We start from the raw sequence: 25,006 nt of genomic DNA, 5'->3' as shown, positions 1-25,006 counted from the left end.
GTTCAGGGTTTCCTGATTCTGAACATCTTCTAAACTTATTTTGGCTTAAATTCTTCTCTGGAGGGAAAACCTCTTGGGACCAATATTCCTTGGAATTCTCTTTGGGGAAGGCAGAACTAGAAGAAACTGAAAAGAGAGGGGAGAGAATGGAGGCTGGAGGTTAGAAAGGTGGCCAGAGGTCAGAAATCAGGGTAAGAGGGTTTGAATGACCAGTAGTTTTACATTTCATCCGAAGGCTATGAAGTCTGCATTGAGGATCCCCCATAGAGAAAAAGGCTTTCCAGGTGGTACAGTTGGAGAAGGAAATGGCCACCCACTCCAGTGTTCTTGCCTGGAGAATCCCAGGGACGGGAGGGGCCTCGTGGGCTGCCATCTCTGGGGTCGCACAGAGTCCGACATGACTGAAGCGACTTAGCAGGTGGTGCAGTTGGTAAAGAATCAGCCCACCAACGCTGGTAGATGCAAGAGACTCCAATTCAATCCCTGGTTCAGGAAGATCCCCTGGAGTAGGAAATGGCGACCAACTCCAGAATTCTTGCCTGGGAAATCCTATGGACAGAGAAGCCTGGTGGGCTACAGTCCATGGGATCTCAAAGAGACATAACTGAGCGTGCACGCGCACACACACACACACACACATCACAGAAAAAGGATGTCCTCGCAGGCCCTTTCTATAGCACCACTTGATGGGCCAGGAGATCCATGGACAGGGAGTCAGGAAATAAAGTGCCTTTAGCAAGTCCTTGTATCACTGTGAACCCCATCTTCCACATCTACTTAATGGCTTGAGTTAAATACCTCCTTTCTGTGGTCTCAGTCAACTATTTTGTTCAATAAGGTGACTTCGATACCATCAACAATTATGATGTTGGATGTCTAAGGTATCACGTTTCCAAAGGCTCAAAAGTTTTCAAAAAACAGTGAATAATCGTGCAGAAATCCATTGTAAGTGGCAGAAGGGACCCTGGACAATCAAAGAATGGTGTAACCTTGAGGCCAGGAGAACTGTCAGCTTTCCGGTTCCTGCACACACCTGTCTCCTTCCTCCCCAGGGAAGCTCCGGTCCCCAACAGTGATTTTCAACACTCTTGTCACGCATAGAATTAGCTGCTTCATGGCTCCAGCTGAATCCCCTCATGCAAAGAGCAAGAGGGAGGGGATCATGGCATGAAGCGGGACTGCCTGCCTTATCACGTGTGGTCAACTGTGTAGCAGAAAATAAATTTAAGAAACCCAAACAATTAAACTGTCACTTCCCTTTAGAGGAAGAACATTCAAAGATGCAACTAATAGGGGAAGAGAAACAAGGAAAGAAAGTATATTTGATGGAGCCAGTGCAGCGACGGCTTTTCCATTCCCGGTCTACGATGGCAAGACAGCCTCTTGGGCAGGTTAAGACAGGGATTTGCTGTTTCAAACTACATACACCAGGCACTGGCGAGGGCTGCAGGGGCCGGGGCGGGAGGGCAGATGAGAAGGGTGACAGCAAGGATGAAAAAGAGAAACAAATTCATTCATGTGAGAGACCAGTCGGTCTGTCGTGTGGCAAGAAAGATACTGAGAGCACAAGAGGCAGTGGAAGGCAACTGCTTCTAACCTAAGAGGCGAAAAGGCACCTTGACATGGAAACTTCAAGGGCATCAGACAAGGCAGGGCTCGTTTTGCATCTGTATTTCTCTTTAGAGTTTTCAGGGTCTCCATATGTCTTATTTGATCTTTGAAAGAACTCTGAGAGGTACGCCAACCAAGGTAATGATCAACACAGGTGAGGCATGCAGTGACACAGTCGGAACGATGGGGTGTGTAGACGGAAGGGCAGGCGTCTAGAGTCCACTACAGTATGGGAGGGAGAAACAGCAGGAGGGGACAGAGAGCAGACTGCAGGGACTCTTGGGCACCTGGATAAGAGTTTACACTTTACCCTGGATAAAGAAGAAGAAGAAGAAACTTAAAAGGCAATAGTAGAAATAATGAATTTTTCCCTGGGGATATCACCAAAGCTTCAAGAGTGGAGATTAATATGCTCAAAGCTCCCCTTTGGTGGTGTGAGTGGTGGCTGATGGTGAACATGTGGGCAGGAAGGCTGGAGTCAGAGTCCAAGTAAAAGGTGACAGGGACCCAGTGACACAGAGAGGAAGGCAGTCACCCAGAGTCAGGCGGTTAAAGAATGGGCAGATCCAGAGGACCCAACTCGGAGCCAGAGATGGCTCTGTCTTACACAAGCAAGGCACCAAACAGCAATCAAGCATGTGCGATAAAGCGCTGATTAACTTTCAGTTCTTCTAATTAGTTGATGAGAAAGTCTCCATTTGGTGCTAATAGATCTTCAACACCTTTTTGACACTTTTTAATGTCCCTTTAAAAGAGAGTGTGATATGCTAAGCCTTAGTAGAAAATAGCACCCAGTTATATTTAATAGCTCTGTGTTGTGTTTCCTCATTTTAATAACTTTCCTTTTAAGTTTGTGTGCGTGTGTGATTTTGCATGTTAGTTTACTGTTGCCATCTATTTATGGCAAGGGAAACCGGTTTCTATTTTTGGTAGTGATATAGCATTTCCTTTTTAAATGTATTTTCTTTTAAAGATGTAAAGAAAAGCACTGTGGGGGAATAAAGGTCAATCGTCAATCAGTTACATGTAGCATTACCATATGACCCAGCATTCTGGTGGGGCATACACCCAAAAGAATTGAAAACAGGTGCTCAACAACAACAACAACAAAAATTGTGCACAAATGTTCTTAGCATCACTGTTTCCAATAGTCAAAAGCTGGAGACAACACAAATGTCTATCAAAGGATGACTGGGTAAGCAAAGTGTGTTTATCCACAATGCAATATTATTCAGACATAAAAGGGAATAAAGCATCAGTACGTGCTACAAAGTGGATGAGCTGATCTCATGTTGCGACTGACAATTTGTATTTCTGATACCACTGCTTAGAGGCAGAGGCAGGTATGCTTGGGGAACAGAAACACCCCTACATGCAGCTGAGCCAGAGATTTTGGCAGCTTTAATGAATTCTTCCAACCAATTGCCCTAGCCCAAATCAACCATAAAAGTTAATAGATTCATTTACGAGATATAACTTGATCTCACTGTTTTTTGGAGAAATGCTCAAATTAACAGAGAGCTTGTCATTAATTTACTCTTGCTCTTTCCTCTTGCCCAAGTATCCCGAATTTCTTGACTCTTTTTTTCCCCATCAAGGTCCAAGAATGACGGGGAAACTCTGTTCTCAAAGACTTTGGTGGAGGCATGTTAATCGTTCAGACAACTCCCCACAAGGCCATGTGTGAGCTACATGAATCACCCCTCTGCAAAGGATATTAAGCGCCTATGTGCACAAGTGTCTGTGCCTTTTGCAATCTGCTCGGTGCCCTTACTCAATCTGCCACAGCACTCCTCAGCTGCCAGGGAAGCCGATGGAAAGGATTAACATCCTCGCACACAGAGTTCTGCCCGGGCTTGACACCAACCCCCAAACAGGAGAACAGATTCCACTGGATGCTGCTGAGACAAAGAAGCAGGAACATCAACTGACACTTGCCTACTGAGAGCTTCGAAGCTTTTGTGAAATGTGAGGCTCAAAGTGTAAGGAAGATGTCACTTATTAAGCACCTACTGTGTGGTGGGGCTTCCCAGGTGGCTCAGTGGTAAAGAATCTGCCTGCCAATACAGGAGATGCAAGAGATGAGGGTTCGATCCCTGGGTCGGGAAGATCCCCTGGAGGAGGAAATGGCAACCCGCTCCAGTATCCTTGCCTGGAGAATCCCATGGACAGAGGAGCCTGGCAGGCTACAGTCCATGGGGCTGCAAAAGAGTCGGACACAACTGAGTGACTAAGAATAGAACTGAGGGACTAAGAACAGAACAGCACAGTATAGATGGGCCGTGAGCAAACCTCAAAACCCAGAGCCAGGGTTCTCATCCAGGCAACAGCTAGCAGGTCTGGAGACATTTTGGTTGGCCACAACTAGGGCTTGAGGATTCCACTACTAGAACCAGGAGAGAGGCCAGGGATGCCGATAGACGTTATATGGTGCACAGAACACCATCCCCACCCCCACAACAAAGATGCGGAAGCTGGGAAGCCCTGTCCAAGAGCCAAACTAGAACGAGGTTCAAATCCTGGCCCTACCACTTGCCACCTGTGTGAATTCAGACACATGCCTTAAGGCTCTATGAGCCTCAGTTTCTTCATCTGTAAACTGGGGATGATAATGCAGCCTACCTCATCATGCTATTGCATGAATGAAGCGTGTTAGTATCCCCACTCGAAGATCCTTAACTTAATCATACTTACAACATCCCTTTTGCTATAAAAGGCAACATATCACGGATTCTGGGCATTAGAACATCTGTGGAGGACGATTATTCTGTCTACCACACTCCTTAAGGCTATTGGAGTAAAACTATTTAGGAAGCACTGAAGTCCTAGAAGTGTTCTAGGAAGGATTCCAAGATGAGGACTCAACTCCTCAATGCAGGAGCCCCTCGGCCAAAACAGAAACCTTATTACCATGAGAAGAACAAAGTCAGTCTTCAGGAAGATGGGGGTCTGGGTTCTGAGCTGGAGCATCTTAATTCCCTCCCAGTTGGGGAGGAGAATTAGAGCATTAAGAAAGCTTGGGTTTAAGCTTGAAGCGTCACCCCACCTCTCCATATTGGTTTGCTAGGGCCACCATACCAAAGTGCTTAACAATAGACTAGGTGATTTAAGAGAAATTTAGCCTCTTGGTTGTGGAGGCTACAAGTCTGAGAGCAAGGTATCAGCAGGGTTGGCTCCTTCTGAGGCCTCACTCCTCGCCTTGCCGATGGCCGTCTTCTCCCTGTTATCTACGCACAGTCTTCCTTCTGTGCATGACTGTGTCCTCATCTCCTCTGTTTATAACGACACAAGTCACATTGTATTGGGACCCATTTTAACCTAAAGTATGACCTCACTGTACCTTAATAACCTCTGTAAAAACCCCATCTCCAAACACAGTCACATTCTGAGTGCCCCAGGGCCAGGGCTTCAACATAGTTTTTAGGGGGACACAGTTGAGCCTGTGACACTCTCAAACAATAAACTCCAAGATATACCAGGTTCCTCCTATCCTCAGGTGAAGCCAGAGACACGCCTCTCTTCCCTGGAAACCATTAGGATTTGAAAACCTGGTGGGCTGCCGTCTATGGGGTCGCACAGAGTCGGACACGACTGAGGCGACTTAGCAGCAGCAGCAGCAGGCACCAAGATGGGGAAGGAGAATTTCCCACTCTATAGGAGGGAGGAAAAGCACAGCCCCTACGTGTAAATCAAGCATATGACCCCACTGAGGCACATCCTTTGGAAAGCTGGGTCTTGAACGAAGCTCATTTAGGCATGGAGTATTCCAAGCAGGTTACGACATTATTTTTGTGCTTCTGCCAGTGACCACATCACACCCCCAAAACTAGAGGCTGAAACAGACCCTTTGATTCAATGCCAATGAAACAGGAGTTGCTTGGGAAGGTCTTGCCCTGGAAGACAAGGAGCCAGGGGGTGGAAGGTGGGCAGTGAAAGCAAAGCTGGCTTCAGCTCTCATCTGCCTCTTATCATGGGAGGGGGCACGCATGTGGCATGCAGGTGGAGAATTAACTCACAGGAGAGAAGGGGAAAGCGCTGGGCTCAGAGGTAGAAGAAAGCACATTTCTATTCCATATTTTAGGAAAGGGAACTTCAGAAGGTTTTCAGCCCCATTTCAGGGCATGGCTGACATAGGACAGAGGAGACAACCATCTGCTTTCCTGCCCTGGAAAACCACTGCACACACCTTGGCATCAAAGACATGAGAGATCTCACTAATACTCTAGTGTGATAGCCAGCTGATACAAACGAGTACAACCGAGCTGATTATTAAGACACTGAAATGCCTGGGTTTCAATTGCCACACCTTCAGGGACTTCAAGTCCCTCTGCCATTCAGTCCCTACCTCAGTAACCTCCCCCGCTCCACCTTCTCATAAGCAGTCACGAAAGGACTAGTGCCCAACACAATGGGAGCTCCAGGATCTTACAAAGAGGGTCTGTGCTCTGACTCATCACTGACTGTCCTAGTCCCTTCGGATTGCTATATAACAAGGAACCAGAGACTGGGTGGTTTATAAACAACAGATATTTCTTTCTCACAGTTCTGGAGGCTGGAGGTCCAAGATCAGGGCACCAGGAGATTCACAGTCTAGTGAGGACCTGCTTCTTGGTTCAAAAAAGTAGCTCTTCTCACTGTGTCCTCACACGGCACAAAGGGGTGAGGGAGCTCTCTGGAGTCTCTTTTGTTGCTGCACTTCAGCCGCCAAGTCATGTCCGACTCTTCCCAACCCCGTGGACTGCAGCACCAGCCAGGCTTCCCTGTCCCTCACCATCTCCTGGAGTTTGCCCACATTCATACCCACTGAATCAGTGATGCCATCCAACCATCTCATCCTCTGCCACCCTCTTCTCCTCCTGTCCTCAATCTTTCCCAGCATCAGGGTCTTTTCCAATGAGTCAGCCATTCACATCAGGTGGCCAAAGTACTGGAACTTTGGCTTCAGCTTCAGTCTTTCCAATGAGTAGTCCTTTAAGACTGACTTTGATCTCCTTGCTGTCCAAGAGACTCTCAAGAGTCTTCTCCATACTTTGCAAGCATCAACTCTTCAGGGTTTCTTTTTATAAGGGTTCCACCCTTATGACCTAATCACCTCCCAAAGGCTTTACCACCTAGTACATGGGGGTTGGGTTTCAACATATGAATTTTGGAAGGTCATAAACAGTTTATAACAATGATCATGCTTTATTAGTGGTTAAATATTTTGAAGCTCCCCCTACACCTCTTAATATCAACCTAAATCCCTCTTACTTTCACTTACAATTCCTTTTACTGCACCTACTCCAGCCACAGAGACAGAGGTCAGTCCCTGCCACCCGGGCAATATCCCTTTCAGGTGGCAGGGCAGTGACCATCACATCCTTATCCTGCCTTCACTTTTCTGAAGAAAAGAACAAACCTTTGCATCCCCACTGTTCACCACAAAGCCTGTGACAGGAGCCCACCTCCAGCCAACTAGGACATAGTTCTGTCCCACACCTCCTGGCAAATCATAATAGTCAAGTCCCACAAGATGATTTTCCACTGGGAAATTTTACACGTTAAAGCAATTCTTGAAACAACGTTGATACAGACGCACTGGCTGAGCAATGCCGGGTGACTAAGAATGAACAATCAGAGAACTCCCTGCCAGGCTTCAAAATATTTATTATTCTTTTAGAAATTCAAATCATTTCACTGTACTTTATACTGGGATCCATCATTTTCTGAGGTTTTCCATTTACACAATGAGAAATATCAAAGAGGTTAAGATGCACAGCACCCAGGGAATATAAAAGTGTGGTGTGACTAAATTAAATATATTCCATAGCAGATGCCATAAAAGAGATGCACACTAAAACAATGAGATAACATTTTCACCAAGTCAATTAGAAAAATTTTTGTTTCAAGTGCTGGCCATAGTTAGACTACAGAGGTACTTTATCATAGCTATTAGAAATATCCAGTGGTCCATCTTTCTGGAAGCCAATCAGCAGTAAAGGACTGTTAAAAAAACAGCCACAGTTAACATAAAAATAATCTAATAAATGCACAGCTTTAGAGGATTTGTGAGATTCAGAGATGTATAAAGAAAATAAAAACCACCTTTGATCTCATCTGCAAACAGGTACTATTAACGTTTTGATATATATCCTTCTAGTCTTTTTGTCTATATCTTATATATAAACACATATATAAAATATACATATTGATTATGTAACTTCATATATAGCTTTTAATTTACTGTATATTGTATCATGTAATTCATATGTAATTATCAATACAACTTATTTATAAGCATTTTTATCTGCTACATTTTCCAGTCTATGGATATCAAGATTTACTTGATAATTTCAATTTCTTCATATTTGTTGCTATTAAACACAACACCTCAAATAAAAAAACACCTCAGTGGACACAGCTGGGGAAGGAGAGGGTGGGACAAATGGAGAAAAGAATAGTATTGAAACAATACATTACCATACATAAGATAGATAGCAAGTGGAACTTTGCTGCGTAACACAGGGAGCTTAACCCAGTGCTCTGCGACAGCCTGGAGGGGTGGGATGGGGTGGGAGATGGGAGGGGGGCTCAGGAGGGAGGGGACATATGTATACCTGTGGCTGATCCATGTTGATGAACGGCAGAAATCAACATAATACTGTAAAGCAATTATCTAATTAAAAAAAAAAACCACCTTGGGAAACAGCTTTGCAAGAAAAATAGGTTGTAAGCATGCATAGTGATGAATGTTAACTGGACTCATTGTGGTGTTCATTTTGCAATATATACAAATATTAAATCATTGCATCATTTACCTGAAACTAACATAATGTTATTTCAGTTATGCTTCAATTTAAAAAAAAAAAAGAATAGTAAACAAGGGGAGGGAAAAAATGAATACCAATTAACCAAGGTGAAAACCAACAGTAATTAACTAAAGGCAATCTGACCATAAAGCTCGGGTCTTCACCCGGGCCTACCATCTTCAAAATTCCATAGGCGGAAGCCATGCCCCTCAGCTGGCGCTAGAGCCTCTGCAAGCACATCCTTTTCTACAGCTCCCAGTGTCTTCCCATAGTGGCTCTGTCCACTCGTCAATCAACACGACAAGTCCTCAGCCCCACAAATATCTTAGCTTTACAACAATTCACTTAGAAAATAAGGGGTTTTGTGTTCGGTTTTTTTTTTTTTTTTCCCAGTCCAAGGACTATAGACATACAAGACAATAGGGATCTCGAATGGCATTCACTCCTTCTGTCAAGAATTTCCTAACGTGGAAGAGACAAGATAAAGCAGGAGACATCCCGCCATTTGTGACAACAGACTAGAAATCGGCAAAAAATTCAGTGTTTTGATTTTGAGAACTGCCGTCCAGAGGAAAACCCAGGAGCTGTCAAGGCGTCCCTGGAGCCTGACAGCCTCGAGGGACAGGTTGGGGTGGAGTGGGGGGTGACGTGGCCCCCTCCACACTGAGGCTATTCCTCTGGCCACTGTGCTGGATGATGACCTACAGGCAGGCACGTGGGTGGTGGCCTGTTCCTGGATCCAGAGTTCTTGACTTTGACCCTAGGGCATCTTCCCTGGCTTTTATCCCCCACCCTCAGACCTCTGAAAGAGGTGCTCCTTTCTATAGTCTCATAGCCCCCAAATCATTGATGCATCACTCAGGGCATTAACTGCACGTCTCCTCCAACTAGATTCTAAGTTACATGGAAGCAAATAACCTTTTTTTCTGCATGTGTGTGTGTGTGTGCGCGTGTGCATGCACGCACCTGCATTCTTTGTATTGGAGATAGTAGCTTTACAATTTTGTATTCATTTCTGCTGTGCAACAAAGTGAATCAGTGATATGTATCCCCTCCCTTTTGGACCCCCCCTCACTCCATCAACCCACCCCTCTAGGTCATCACAGAGCACTGAGCTGAGCTCTCTGTGCTATATAGCAAGGAAGCAAATAATTTGATCACAGATATATCTATAGAACATTTGGGCCCAGGTTTTACAGGCTCAGTGAAGAATGAACATATTCATAAACCAGTAAGAATAAATCAATTCCAAGGAGGCTATGAATGGGTTTCAGAGGGTCTGTGTGCCCCTGAAATTGACATGGTATCAGATGAAGGCTCCTGAATATTCCTCTGGGGAAGGGCCCATAGCTCTCATTAGCCTGTAAAGTGATCCTGACTCCTCCTCTCCCCAGATAACCCCAAAGGATCTTAAATCCCTTGGATGAGTAGGTAGGCCTAGCTTTGAGGTGCCAGTGATTTTCAGCTTGTATTCCAGCGTGAGCTTTTATTTTGCTTGGGAAAAAACAGACACAGTTGGGGACCAATGGAAAATGATTAACCTCTTTCAAGTCAGTGAGATTTTAAAACAGGAAAAAGATCCTTGTAACATACCAACTTCAGCAAAAATCACAAAGGGAAACAAACTACCATCCCAATTAACATTTTTTCTCTTTGAATAGGTAACAGGGTCACCTCCACGGAGAGAACCAGGCATCGTGCATTAATTAAGCAAACATTCTTTCTCTGCTGCACTGTATTTTCTGTTTGTTTTTTTTTACTCTGCTCCTGCATACCTATGTCTAATAAATGAATAATTACAAAAAAACTATACCCGTTTCCATCATATGCAAAGTCGTAAAATTTGAATGGAAAGGCAAAGCATTTGGAAGCAATCGGGTTGTGTTTGCTCCTTGGGAGGTGTGAGGGGAAAACAGAGGAAGAGATAAACAATGGAATAGTACCCAGAGCAGTTTCTGCCGTAAGCAAATGTTCAAAACACAGGGGAGTACAACAGACAGAAAAGGATAATTTCCTAGCTGAAACATCAGAGAGGGGTCTGGCTGTCTCTTTAGGATATACAAAAGTATTACCAAAGTAATATGCACACAAACAGGAATATACTTTAATAAGTAATGATGATTAACTGAACTGCAAAAAACTTCCCTTTTTGAGATCATTGGCAATTACTCTAAACGTCGTCTTCTATAGATGAACTTCTCAGCCAAAAACATTTCCACTAGTAAATATGATGCCAGCTGACCTACTTATGTTCATATTTATGTGTGTGTGTGTGTGTGTGAGTTGATATATACATAGGTTTTATGCTTTTCAAATATCACCTACCCTTCGGAATGATGTAAAGTCCTCTGGGGATTTAGGGTGATGATGCAGGGTTCATAAATTCCTCCCCCATGCCAGGCAAATTTATACTGAATTACTCACCCACTTACAGAAAGTGAGGATGTTGGTTTTCAGCCAAACCCAAGGGCCTAAAGTATCAGGATGTGGGGATTTTTAGAAATTCAAGAACTTGAGAGGTGCAGAGTCTCGGAGTTAGAAAGGACCCCGGAAGTGACCCAGTCCAAGCTTGCCAGTGTGAGTCTGACTCTCTGTTGTGTCCCTGACAGATGGCAGTCACTCTGGGCTCAGTCAGGTCCAACAGACACATTATTCTATGAAATATCACAGTCTTCTATTAGAGACCTAATTGCCAAAGCTTATTCTTCATAACAACCTTATAATTTCACCCTCTGGTCTCAGTTCTGTCCCCAGAACAACAACAACAACAAAATTAAGACTTAACTTTCTACCCTGTAAGAGCCCATGGGGTATTTGAACATATCTCTTATCATCTCTGAGATTTATCTTCTCCAGGCTGAATTTTCCTAAATATTTATTCTGAGACTCTCATCATACATTATTTAGATACTACATAATCCTGGAGGCTCTTCCTCTGGACATACTGAAGTTTTTCAACATTCATCTTCAAATATTACCCCCCCACAACTAAGTCAAGTCTCCAGATGCATTAATGTTGCGAGACAGCATCCGGTGGACCAACTAGCCTCTGCTCCTACACCTCTGCTAACAGAAGAAAAGTTTGCTCCAGTGGCAATTATCCACTCTTGGAGAAAAATTTTGATTATTAATTTCAATCAGTGATGTTCAAGAGATGGTATATGACTCAGTTTTGGCCAATGAAATGTAACAGGATGTCTGCTCTATTAAAAGGATAGAGGGAGGGCCAAGAATAAAGTCTTACGTCTCTCCCTTTTCTTCCTTTTATGAACGCTGGCAGGTGAAGATGTGACAGCTGAAACAGAGCAGCCATACTGTGACCAAGGTGAACCAACATCTGGGGAAGGCAAGACAGAGGAATGGAAAGGACCTGAGCCCTCAACGGGCTACTGGGATACTAAACCAGACCTAGGGCACCTTGTTCAACAATAAAACCAAATGTCCTAATGGTTTAAGCCCGTGCTGGTCAAATACTCTGCGACTTGGAGCGGAAGGGACTCCTAACAACAGAAAAGGTATAATAGAACTATCACCTCTCTTGATTTAAACATTATATTTCTAGAGATGTGGGCTTTATTTTTTTTATGAACCCTATCACTTCTTAGGACCTGCTGAGTATCTTGGTCAATGCAAAACAAATGAGGAAATAAACAAAAATCCTGTGATTGAGGATCACAATTTCAAATGCTTGCAGAGACCATGCAGTTAACATAAATGTGTGAATCTGATTACATGTGAGGTAACAGGGAGTGAGGAGGGCTGTAGGGAACCTAAAAATGAATGCCTTGTCCAAAGACATTAAAACTCAAGCATTTAAGAATACTATGCTGGTGAAATAAAATACTGATGCATCCAGGAGCCAGATCAGGAGGCAGTCCACTGGTTTATGATTCTTACAAAAATCAATTTCAAGTCAATTGGAAAGTCACATCTCCCTCTTCCTGCAAGAATGTATATCCTTAAACCCTTCAGTGCAGTCTGTAGTATGGGTTCATCATTTCAATCTGGAAAGACAGTTTTGAATTTTACTTCCATCATCCAACATCTTAAATCATTTCAATTAAAGCAACCAGATTATTAACATCAAAATCTATATTCCCTCTTGAATCTAAGCCTCTTCCCTAAACCAACTGGATTTACAATCATTAATTTAAAAGGATAATAAAATAAGAGGAAAAGAATAAGATCACAAGGATTCTTCAGTCAAATATCTTTGGGGCTGCCAGGTGGCCTCAGGCTGTCTCAGAGGCGCTTAATCCTTGGCAGAAAGAAAATGAGAAACTATACATGTCCACGGGCTTCCCTGGTGGCTCAGATGATAAAGAATACGTCTGCAACGCAGAAGACCCAGGTTCAATCCCTGGGTCGGGACCATCCCCTGGAGAAAGGAATGGCTACCCACTGCAGTATTCTTGCCTGGAGAATTCCATGGACAGAGGAGCCTGGTGGGCTACAGTCCATGGGCTTGCAAAGAGTTGAACATGACTGAGTGACTAACACACACACATATATGTCTAGACCCAAAGCCCTAAGCCCAGTGCAAACATGTATTCCAATTGGTGGAGTTATTTACCATAAAGGTCACCTCTAACAGTCACTTTCACACTGGCCACATTTAATCTTCAGTTTGCCAAGATAAAGCTCATAGCAACCTAAAAACTCAAAGAAAGCTTCTGGTTGTCCCAGTTCAGAAATTATGAATCATTTCATGTTGGACTCTCCCATCTAAGAGTTCTATGAGACTCATTTCCAGTTTCTCCCAGGGAATAGCCTCATATCACCACATTACCCTTCAGGTTGTTATAATATTATTATAATTTTATTATAATACCCCTTCTGGTTATTAAAAAGCACATGTACTATGGGCTTCCCTGGTGGTTCAATCAGTAAAGAATCCGCCTGCATTGGGTTCGATCCCTGGCTTGGGAAGATCCCCTGGAGGAGGGCCTAGCAATCCAGTCCAGTATTCTTGCCTGGAGAATCCCCAAGGACAGAGGAGCCTGGCAGACCGCAGTCCATGGGGTTGCGAAGAGTCAGACACGACTGAGCAACTAAGAACACACATGTACTTTGGAGAAAAATAAAAACCACGAGATATAGACACAATAACAGTAACATTCCTATAAGAAGTATATATTAAGAGCCAATCACTAAGCTACATACTTTATATCTATTATCTCATTTAAATCTCTAGGAAGCAGGTACTATTACTGTCTTCATCCTAAAGATGAAGACACTAAGGCTCAGAGACATGAAGCAACTTCCCCATGATCACCCAGAACCTGAATTTAAACACAGACAATCCAACTCAAGTTTCAACTTATTAGCCTTGCTGTAATGATATTTTTTAAAAAATGAAAACACCCATGAACAAACCACCCAAAGATAATCACAGCTCACATTTTGTTATGTTTCTTCACAGCCTTTTCTCGAAGGCAATAAAATTTTCAGAGCTGGAAAGAGGTTTTAAAAGATACTATCTCCCTAAACTTTCATTTTACAGAAGGAGAAACTGAGGGAGAGAAAGCTGAAGAGACTGTCTCAAAGTCACACTGCCATTTGGAAATGGAATGTAGGTGCTCAGACTGTTTGTCTAGGGTATTCTGGGGTCTTCTGACTCAAGTTCACTAACTTGGTAGTTAGTGAACTCAAGCTAACTAACTTGGTAGTGGCTTCCTGGAGGACCATGTTAGAAGAATTTAGGGCTTGTGGTCAAAAAGGACAAAATGCCACCGTGGATTAGGGGTGGCAGCTGTGAATGTTGCAACGTGGCTGCGTGCACACCTCCAGTTTTCCACCTCTCAAGGAGCAGTCTGGGAGAGAAGGAAAGCGACCCTCTTAACAAAGGCCAGCTTCTTTCTTTATCGTATCAGGGGTCACCAACCCCAGTGCCTTCAGGACTAGCTCTGTGACATGAGTGAGTGAGGTGAGCAAACTGGAGTCTGAAGGCAGGACAAGCTTCAGGCCCGTTTAAGGGGGTGCTCAGTCGCTTCAGTCGTGACCAACTCTTTGCAACCCCATGGACTGTAGCCCACCAGGCTCCTCTGTCCATGGGGATTCTCCAGGCAAGAATACTGGAGTGGGTTGCCATTTCCTTTTCCAGTTTAAGGGGGAGAGGGGCACTATTCATCTCCAGCACCTGTCACTATGGGGAGAAGCAAGGCTAGTGTTACCAGGCCTTCTGATTTTCCCAAAGAAGCAGGAAATTTGGGTTCAAAAAAATAATAATAAATGTGATACCGCCTAACTTTAAAACGTTGGCAAGTAATTCAAATTTAAATAATTAAGGGGCAGTGTAGAACAAACCACAGTAGTTAGTAACCTTATAACCATTCCTTTTCATGATGGCCTTATCAGAAGCCACCAAGCCCCTGTTACAAATCCGAGATTTTCCACACTCTCTTTCTCTCTGTCATTATCTTTCCGTCTCCCCTTCACTCTACCTGTTAAGTCACTTCAGTCGTGTCTAACTCTGTGCAACCCCATAGACGGCAGCCCACCAGGCTCCCCCGTCCCTGGGATTCTCCAGGTAAGAACACTGGAGTAGGTTGCCATTTCCTTCTCCAATGCATGAAAGTGAAAAGTGAAAGTGAAGTCGCTCAGTCGTGTCCGACTCTTAGCAACCCCATGGACTGCAGCCTACCAGGCTCCTCCGTCCATGGGATTTGCCAGGCAAGAGTACTTGAGTGGGGTGCCATTGCCTTCTCCTCACTCTACCTAGAGAAGCATTTTCCATGTGAGGCTACCAAAGAGAAGATGAATACTCCCCCAACACCGCCAGACCACATCTATCAAGGGTCCAGGTGATGAGCAGGGACCCCCAGGGCCCCACGGAAAGGTTACCGTGCCTCACAGGGTGGTGGTTCTCCATGACTTCTGTGAGGAGGAGTGATGACTACATCTGACGTGCCTCATGGAAAAGGCTAAAGATAGGCCTCCCCACTCACTCTCCGAGGAACCACCTGATGCCTCTACATCAGGATCTGAGTGGGCTCCGTCGACCTTCTGATGTGCATGTCTGCCCTTTCCAGAAGCTTTCTGAGTTTAATGGGCAGGCTCATCACTCCCACCCAAACTCGGAGCTGCCGGGTTACGAGTGCAGCAGCCTCCTACAGGTGAGCTGTTCCTCAGCAGAGCTACGGAGGCCTTTCATATGGAAGCCCCCAACGTCTGTTAATCCTCAGGATGGCTAGTGATTATCTGCCCACTAGAGAGAAGAGGAGACTTGGCACACACCCATGAAATCAGTCAGCATTTGGGAACAAACACTGGGTGGAAAACCCTGACCCACAGCACGGTAAGTTCTTCCAGAAACTGCAGCAAGCTGGCATCCAAACCAATGACTTGATTCACTCAGTCGCCATATATGTACCCAGAAACAAAGGCAGAAAGCAAAGATCAGTGCAAGGTGCCCAAAAGAACACGCATCTGGACCAGAAACCAACCTTACTAAAGATGGGAAAAAATAGAAGAAAAGTTTAAATCATTGTGGTATAAACAGAACATTCTGCACCATTTAAAATCATGTTTGAGAAGTCGATTTAATGATAAGGAAAAATTCCAAGACTACACAATCAAGTCTGAAAGAAATAAAAGCAGGTTGTGAAATATAACTGGGTCAAAATCAGAGAGAACACATTCAGCTGCCTCCCTCTTCTGCTCCTAAGACACAGAATTTATAGATCAAACTTTAGATACCTCAAAATTTATAAAATGCTGCTTGAAAATAAGGGAATCACAGAAATAGAAGGTGCTCCCTAAAAATAAATGAATCAAAAGATGAGACTCTACAATTTCAGGAGGAATCAAAGTGCATGGGGGAGTAAGTCTGATATGAGCCATGGGAGCAGAGGTCCCAAGATCTACCAAGGGGACAAGGGGCAGGACTGGACCCAAACCACGCAGCTAACCGTGAATGGGGACAAAGTGCCTGCACCACCCACCATGAGTCACAGCCATAAGAGCGTCCCTGCATGTGTAATGGGGCCAGAATGAGAGCGCCTACAGGAGACCAGGACCCAAGCCTGCACCACAGAGTGTACAGAGCAGGAAAAGAGCTCTGAGCTGAGCTGTTGACAAGAGCTCTGGTTAAAAAACATACCAGCTTGTAGCTACAGGGCAGAAGAAGCCATAAAACTGCCTTGACAATAAGTTCACAAATAAAAATTCGAGAACATGTGACGATATCCAACGATCAAACTCTACAAAACGGAAGAATTCATATGGGAAGAAGGAAAGATGCTAGAGCAATCAGAGGAGGACTTCATAAGAAGTATTTTTTAAATCCTCAAAGAGACAGAAGAGATTTACATCCACAAAGTGAGAAGAGGTTTCAATAAAACAAAAGCAGGAAGGTATGAGAAGGTATTGTTTCAATAAAACAAAAGCAGAAAACCGTTATGTATCTTAGAAATAAAATGAATCAGTGTTGAAATTTAAGACTCCACAGATAGGCAAAAAAATAGACCAGACACAAATGAAAAGAGCTGGTTAACTAGAATAAAGAATTGAGGAAATGCCATAGAAACACAGCACACAGAGACAGAGAACTTAAAAAAATGTTTAAGATACACAGAGAAATTACTGAGAGACTAACTACAAGACAAAGAGAAGGTTGGCTGAGATTCTTCCAGGGTAAACAAAAACCCTGGATTTTCTAAGAAAGTCCACAGGAGGCAAAGTACAATAAACAAAACAATACACACACACACACAATATAATCCTGAACTTATAACTAAATGGTGGTGGTGGTTTAGTCACTAAGTCGTGTCCGATTCTTGTGACCCCGTGGACTGTAGCCCGCCAGGCTCTTCTGTCTGTGGGATTCTCCAGGCAAGAATACTGGAGTGGGTTGCCATTTCCTTCTCCAGGGGATCTTCCCGACCCAGGAATGGAACCCGGGTCTCCTGCACTGCAGGCAGATTCTTTACCAACTGAGCTATGAGGGAAGCCCTTATAACTAAATACATAGAGCTTAAAACTAAATAGATCCAAGAGTCCACAGTGGTTACCCCTGGCGATAAGATTTAAAGGGAGATTTTTATTTTCTTCTTTAAACTTTAATACACTTTCTAAGTGCTCTGTAATGAAAAGACATTATTTTTATAAACTGTCTGTGGAGGAGGAATATCATTATTTCAAATATACATATACACATAAACACTTTGAAAAAAAAAATCTGTCCTCAAGGAACTTACACTCCAGTAGAGGAGATAAAAAGTATATATAGAAATAATATATAAAGCAAAACCCACGCAGTAACTGACATGGATGGATGTAGCTAAATTGTAAGCCTTGCCTCTTCCCTCCCGTGGAGTAGTTAGGAATAAGGGAGGAAGGGGAGGAGGTGAGGACATTGAGCAGCGACATAAAAGTCCAGTGTCTATGCTTGATTTACTAGGGCTGTTACTAAAGCCAGAGTGGATTTCATGTGCATGGGAACAAAATGGCCAGACCAAGATAAGGTTAGAACTCCATCAACGTTCAGCATTATTTTCACCTCTAAATTAATTATATTTCAAGACCACCCAGTGATAGAAGCAAAAAATTAATATCTCCATCGTAAATTAAGTTAAACCACAAAAATCTGCCACTTCCCACATTTCAATTACTACAACGCTCTGTTCTTTCCTCCCCCCACCCCGCTACCAAGGGTAAAGAAGTTTGGGGAAAAGGTTAACAACTGGGGAGAGAGGCATAAATTTAATTGATTTAATTGATAGTCAAATTAACTGCCATTCTTATTCACCGAGACTGGATCATGTTACCAATTTAGAAGTGCAGACAACACAGGTATGTGCTGGGCTTTACCAAATGATGTCATCTTAAGGGGGGATGGAGAGGTCTCAGTGGTTTGGGGAGACGCAGATTCTGTGGCCACAAGACCAAGGGCACACCCAACCGAACAAGGCGATGTCCATGACTGCTTCTTCAGAGCCAAACTGCAACTCCACAGAAACAGGCGGCAAAGACACAAGCCAACTCAACGTGTTACTAATGGAAGGAAGGGCTGTTCACATCCCAGACGATCTCTTTCCTTTAACACAATCAGGTTTCCTGAAATCCCACTCCTCAACCCCACTCCTCTTAACATCACTTGCACATCCCACATAGGGGACCCAACATATACCCTAATGTTATCCCACGGCTTCTTTGATTTCCTGCCATCAAGACCAACTCGGAAAGCCCCAACAGTAATGAAGACCATCCAACTCCTTTCATCATTTTTGAGCCAAGGCACCCTTTTATTCCTCTCCTCTCCACCCGCTCTTAAATCAGTTTCCATCTTTACGTCTCTGAAAACATCCTTTCTCATTTTCCTCTCGCCCTATCCTGAGGTCCTTTTTCTTCTTTAAGTGGGGTCACACTCATGTCCAATCCCCATAAGGCAGTTTAATTCCACAAGAGAAGATGCTTCCACCCATATCCTCCGGACTTCTCAAAACTCCCTTCCTAATACCCTCTTAGAGGTCCAGTAAGTCAGAGCCGGACATGGACGGGTCACTGCATATGAAGGGGATGCTAACTTTAAGCCCATTTCTGTTCCTGCTTCTTTGCCTATAGTCAGATGGGTAAGTCAGGCAAGAGCCCGAGCCCCACACCTGGCAACACTTCTCCTATTCAGCTTTTACCGTATTTCTCCACTGATTGTGCTGGGCCCTAGTCGATACAGAAATTTCACTTTCAATATGGCTCCTGTTTAAGTGCATGTTGCTCCGTCAAAACTTCAGAAGGGAGAAGGAATCAGTGGTAATATTTAAAGCCCAAATCACACTCCAAAACCCTGCTGGGAAATGCTGTTCTCCTCCTCCTTTGTGCGTTCGTCAGAAACCAGAGGACCAGAAAACCAGAGATCTAGTTCCATCATGTATCGTGTGGTCTTAGCTAAGTCTTTAATTGCCCTGAGCCTCAATCTCTTCACCTGAAAGTTACAGGATGCTCTAATAGACTCTAAGACCTTTGCCAGTTCTGAAATGGCCACATATCAGTGGCAAGACACAGCTGTTTCCTACTTTTTTCATCCCAGAAAGGAACCCCCCCCCCCAAAACTGAGAGGTGGCTGGGAAAATACTCAACCACACAGGAATTCTGCTAGGTTGCAACCATTTAAAAGGAATGTTTAATAAGATACTGCATCGGTTGTGTATTTCAACAGAATGTGCCGCAGCCCAGGAGACCTGAAAGAATTAATATGGTTCCCAAAGGAGCTTGTGGGAATTGCTGAGGCAGAAGTAGTATTTGATTTGATGAATGTAAAAGTGCTTTGAGAGCATCAGAGGCAAAGTGCTATGATAAACGTCTGCTGGCTCCATTAGGATGTCTCCTGCTATCTAATGAACACGCTCCAAAAAGGTCTCGGGGCTGGGGGTGCCCACACCACACAAGTACATTCACACTTCCTTCCTGACATCCCCCCCCCATTTCTCTTCCAGGGCTTAGATAGAAGCACAGAGCACCCACAAACACCAACCGTCCCCTTCTTTCTCATTCTTCACCTTGCTTCTTTTCCATCTGCACTTTGGCACAGTTCTCAAACCAGGCCCTCAGAACATCTCACTCAAATCTCCAGACCCCTCTTCTCCACACCAACACCCCCAGGTGATCCACAGAAAGACCCCCCTCCCACTCTAAGCCAAGAGATCTGGACACCTTTCCTTCACTGGGACACCCTCCAACTACCCTTATCAAAATCCATCCTTGGGAGCCAACCCCTCCATCTGAGGGCCTCGGAGCCCCGGGCAGTCCCATCCAGGTAACAAGTAGGAACACCCAAAGCCACCATGCTCTGGGTCAGCAGTCCCTTCTCTCCACTCACAGCCACTCCCTTGGAGAAACACAGACCTGTGTGCCATTAGCCCAGGGCTCCTCAGACTTCCCCCCACTTCCTCTAATTGTAGAGAGTCTGTGGAAACATGACATTTTTCTGCCTTTTTCTGCTTTACCTAAAACTTTGCATTTTATTCCACAATATTCCCACATTTGATCCTTTAAAAATAGTTTCCGTGGCTTTTAGTAGGGGAAAAGATAGACATTTGCCACAACACAATCAGGTAAAGCTGATACTGCAGAAATATAAACCTTATTGTTTCAAGTTGCCCCCAGGCTCACCTCCGTGCACCACCTAGCCGTCTCTAAGCATTCCACCACCCCATTTACTTCTGCATTTACTGAATTCTTCCTGGCACACCCAAGCTGCCTCCGAGTTTCTCCACTTTCAAAACCAAAGCAAAAAGCGTTTCCATTCGATTCCAGGTTGGAGAAGCAGGACCTGGCTCTCCCCAGGGTCGGTGGCCACAACCCCCTTTCAGATTAAGACGGACGCCAGGAGCTCCCGAAAATTTGCAGTGGCCGCCATACGCCTGGCACGCGCTGGGGTCCTGACGGCCCATCGCCTCCCGGCCTTACCTTGTCAGCCATGATCATAGATGCGCCCCCGTGGATGCCCAGGATGGGAATGAAAGTCTGTGAGGAGATAAAATCCAGCATCTGGGCCACGGCTTCCTGGTCGGTGTCATCCCCGAACACCAGGCCGTGGATGCGTGCCCCTGACATGAGGTCACACACGTGCGTGATGAGGCTCTTGGGATCCGTGCGGTTCATCAGCAGCGCCACCACGTTCACGTCCAGGGGCAGCCCAGCTGCCTGCTCGGGGCCCCACAGGTTTCGCAGTTCACGCTCCGTCACGTCGTGGCTGTGACCCAGCAGCACTGCGATGTTCAGCGCCGGGGGACCCTTCTCCGCCGCCGCGCTCTGCGCCGGACCGCGCCAGACCAGAAGGGTCGGCAGCAGCAGCAAGGTCCAGTAGCCCAGTCTGCCCATAGTCGCCACTTACGGTCCCTGCAAGGTGGAGAGGAAGAGTCAGCGCCGCGGCGGTGCACGAGGGTTCTAGAGGAGGGGTTTGCCCACCCAGCCCCTTGCTCTGGGAGCCAGGTACGGAAACCACCCCAGGGAGAGCTCTTGGAGTCTCTGACTCCATTCCCCATCCCCTGGCCATCCACGTCCCTCGACCCATCTGCAACTCAGCCCACAACTCCAATCCGAGCTGATTCTCCGTAACTGTCCTCAAACCCACCTTCGCATTCAGCCTCCTCTCTCTCCTCGACTCAACCCACATCTCCCACCGCACTCCCCAAGTGGGACCACTTGGCGACTGCCCCTAACGTAGGCGCACGGAGCAAACCCTCCACCCACCCCTCTCCCACCCCCGCGAGTCTAAGTTACCGACCCCGCCCCCTGCGAACCCGGCGCAAACTACCGACCAGCCCCAGCGTGCGGAGGCGGCCGAGCGACGGCGCAAGGCTAGTTGACTGACCCCGCCCCCTGCGAACCCAAGGGGGTTCATCACCCACCTGGCGCCACTCAGCACCCACGGCAGACCCTGCACCTCTCGAGCAGGGATCCCCCAAGCGCATGGAATTGAGGACGCTCGCTCGTGCGCCCGAGAATCCAGGGTGCCTGGAGGAAACTTAAGGTCCGCCTCACCTTGCGCAGAGGGGCCAGGAAGCAGCCCCAGGACCCGCCCCCTACACGCTCGCGGGCACACACAGGCTCAGACACACACATACACACAATCTCTCACGCACGCCGTGTGCAATGCAGAATTTTGGAGGGGAGGCACGTCCCCCCAGCGGGCCGACGCGTGGGAGCTGGCAAAGAACGTGCGTGGGGCTGGGTGGGGTGGGTTGGCTCCCCAGAAGCTCTCCGACGGACGTGAACTGTGCAGCACTGGCCCACCCCCCACCCCAGGCTTTCCCACTTTAGATTCTGTTACCAAGTCTTAGGTGCACGTGGGCAGTGGGCCGCGCACCCTCACAGGCACGCGTGCATTTCTGCGCACCTCCGCAAGCCCGCAGTAGAGGGGCCCAAGGCCATCGGTGTCCACACACGTCCTCCGCCAGTGCCCACACATGGACCGCGCCAGGTGCATGGCCGCGCCTGCCAGCAGATACCAGCGTCGTCGGGCACGCGTGCTCAGGCGCGCGCCCCTCGGGCCAGGAGCTGCCTGCCGCCGGGGGGAAGTTGGGGCGAACTCAGCGCGGGCCTTGGCGCTCTTCGGCGGAGCCCCGCGAGCGCGGAGCCGCAGCGCCCCCTGATGCTCCTCCAGCGCCTCGCTCCTGCTGCGCCCTCTCCCGCTTTCTCTCTCTCGCTCCCTCTCTCCCCGGATCCTTCTTCTCCCGCTCTTCCTCCGGCCGACTGTTCCTTCTCCTGGAACCCCGGCGGGGCCCAGATTTCCCGTTGGGACGTACCTGTAGCCAGAGAAGGTCGAGGATGCGGTGGGGCGCGCTGCGCGCACGAGCATCTCGGCCGCCTCAGCAGCCACCGGGTTTAGCGGGTTCCCGCATGCTGCGGCCCCCGCGCGCTCCCCTGGCCGTCCCGCGCAGTCCGCATCGCCCCCACGGGGGGCGGCTATCCCAGCCGGAGGCTCTGCAGCAGGGCTCTACCGAGGCGGAGAAAGAGACGGAGAGACAGGGTCAGCCCACGGGCGGGGGGAGGGGAGGCGGAGGGACGGGGGGAACTGACTGCAGTCTGCAATGCTCACACAGCCCCCCACCCCCACCCCACCCCCGCCCCCTGCGCGCACAGTGGGGGCTCGGCCCGAGCTGGGAAGCTGAAGCTCCGTGCCCGAGACGTCCCCGAGTGCGGCTCCGAAAACCGTGTGGCCGAAATGGAGAGCTTCACTCCCGGGGCGCACAGGAGAACCGGAGACCCGGGTTGGCCACCCTCGAGAAGCTAACAAGGCACCTCGGCTCTCACCCCCTGCCGCCTCCCCGGCGCCGGCAGCCAGGAGTAGTGCGGCCAGGAGCTTCTGAGCAAGGAGGGGGGTAGGGAGACAAAGAGGAGGGAATGGGGGCTGAGGTGGGGGGAGGGGGCGGGCTGAGTTTGCGATGTGCCGGCAGGAGGAGAGGGGGAAGGAAGGACTCCGGCTCCCTCAGCCCCGGACCCCCACGGGAGGTGCGATGTTTCCCACGCAACGACCCTCCTGCAGTCCTGTTGCCCCTCCTATGAAAGCCTCCCACCGTCCTCTTCCCAAAGGGGCTACCGAGGCCCCGCGTCCCGCGCCGGCACTCACCGCAGCCTCTCTCCACATAGTTCTCAGCAGTGGCCGCCCCTGGTCATCTCCAGGGCTGATGGCTGCGGCCGCGACTCAGCGCTCAGCGGGACCCATGCTCCGGCTAAGCCCTCGGCGCCTCCCTCCAACAGCCCGAGCTGGGCTTCCTGCCCCACTCCGGACAGTCGCTGCCCCGGTCCTCCGAGCGCGCGCGAGAGCCGTCTCCGCAGCCCCGGCTCCGGGCTGGTGGATGTGTGAGGGCGAGTGTGTGTGTGAGTGGATGTGGGAGCGCGCGCGCGCGTGTGGCCGGGGATCCCCGCGGTCCCCGGACGAGAGAGGCACGGGCGCGGGGGACAGGCAGCTCCCTCTAAGCCCTTAGCTGCGTGGCCAGCTCCACGCCAGGCGTTCAGCTCCCCACTTCCCGGCGGGAGTCCGGAGAGCTCCCGGCCACCGTGGTTCACAGAACTGGCTCAACCGGGCTCCCGAGGCGTGCTTCTGCTGCGGTCGCCTCGCAGGAAGAGGAGGAGGAAGGCAGGGGCGCCCCCCACGCCAACTTGGGGACTTATTCTCAGTCGGCGAGACGCTGCAGCCCCCACGAAAGCCGAAAAGGTTTGGAGCTCTGGCGGGCGAGAGAGTCTCCCGTCCGCAGCCGCCCTCCCCGGAGGCGGGCCGAGGCAGACCCCGCAGTCCCTCGGCGGCGGCGCAGACCGCGGAGCTGTCTCCCGGAGCGCACGGCGGCGGTAAGGCCGGGATAGGCGGCTGCCTGGCGGCGGGGGCGCCTGAGGCGGGCGCGCCGCTGTCCGTGGTGCTGAAACCACGATCTCCGCCCGCTCCCAGGCGTCTGGTGCGGCTGAGGAATCAATTATTCAGATCTCTGCTACCGCTTCCTCCTCCCCCAGTGCCTCGCGCTGGGTACAGCAATCCCCCTTCCACGCACAGGCGCGCCAACACACACACGCGCGCGCGCACACACACACACACGCCACAGAATCTGTTCCAATGCCTCTCTCTGTGCCTCGCCACCCCCAAAGAGGAACCCACTCCTCTGATCTCAGGGAGCCACAAACCTAAAACTAAACACGTCTGGACACCCTCCACTTGCTTCTTTCTTGTTTTCTAAGTTATACCAAACAAAAGTCGTCCTAAAGCTGTCACTTTTAAGCTACCAGCAGGGTCAAGCCAGAGAGCATGGGACTCCTGGGTGTGTGGGGCCTGACTGACTTGGATTCTGGTAACTGGGCTTGAAACGCATTGCTGTTAGGACATTTGCCCCCTTTACACTCCTTCCAACACTGCTTTTCCCCCCTCAGGCCCTGGAAGAAACGAGACCTTGAAGTGTAAGAAGTTTTGCAATCACTGTTCTAACCCTGAGTTCTCCACTTAACCGGCCTGGTGCCACCTCCAGGCCCATTATTCATCTTCTTAGTTGACTTGCTAGTCGGAAAAATGGGGAAGACAGCAAAAAAAAAAAAAAAAATCAACTTCTCAGGGTTATTTTGAAAATGAGGAAACTCCTTGGTAAAGGAGCCCCCAAGATCCAGCATATAGTAAGTGCTCA

At 47.8% G+C, this 25,006-nt stretch overlaps 1 protein-coding gene across 4 annotated transcripts in view; it reads right to left on the bottom strand.

The window, feature by feature from the left end:
• Positions 1–24,186, bottom strand: part of GRIN2A (glutamate ionotropic receptor NMDA type subunit 2A) — a 453,818-nt gene extending 429,632 nt beyond the window's left edge. For 2 of the 4 annotated variants that reach the window (XR_015154758.1, XM_086375823.1), the window contains exons 1-2: positions 21,472–21,664; positions 20,805–21,236 (exon numbers count right to left, since the gene is read on the bottom strand). Coding sequence is in view for 3 of the 4 variants with exons in the window: in XM_086375823.1 (XP_086231949.1) it covers positions 20,805–21,218 (414 nt within the window). In the remaining variant the exon portion in view is untranslated. The other 2 variants (XM_086375824.1, XM_086375825.1) reach the window with 2 other exon arrangements.
• Between the last annotated feature and the right edge of the window lie 820 nt (positions 24,187–25,006).

Source organism: Bos grunniens, chromosome 25 (assembly GCF_055505025.1).
Source record: "Bos grunniens cultivar Pamir isolate PY7600 chromosome 25, Bosgru_T2T1.0, whole genome shotgun sequence".
NCBI lineage: Eukaryota > Metazoa > Chordata > Mammalia > Artiodactyla > Bovidae > Bos > Bos grunniens.
The sequence above is the reverse complement of the archived record's forward strand: the minus strand, read 5'-3'. Positions and strand labels throughout refer to the sequence as shown.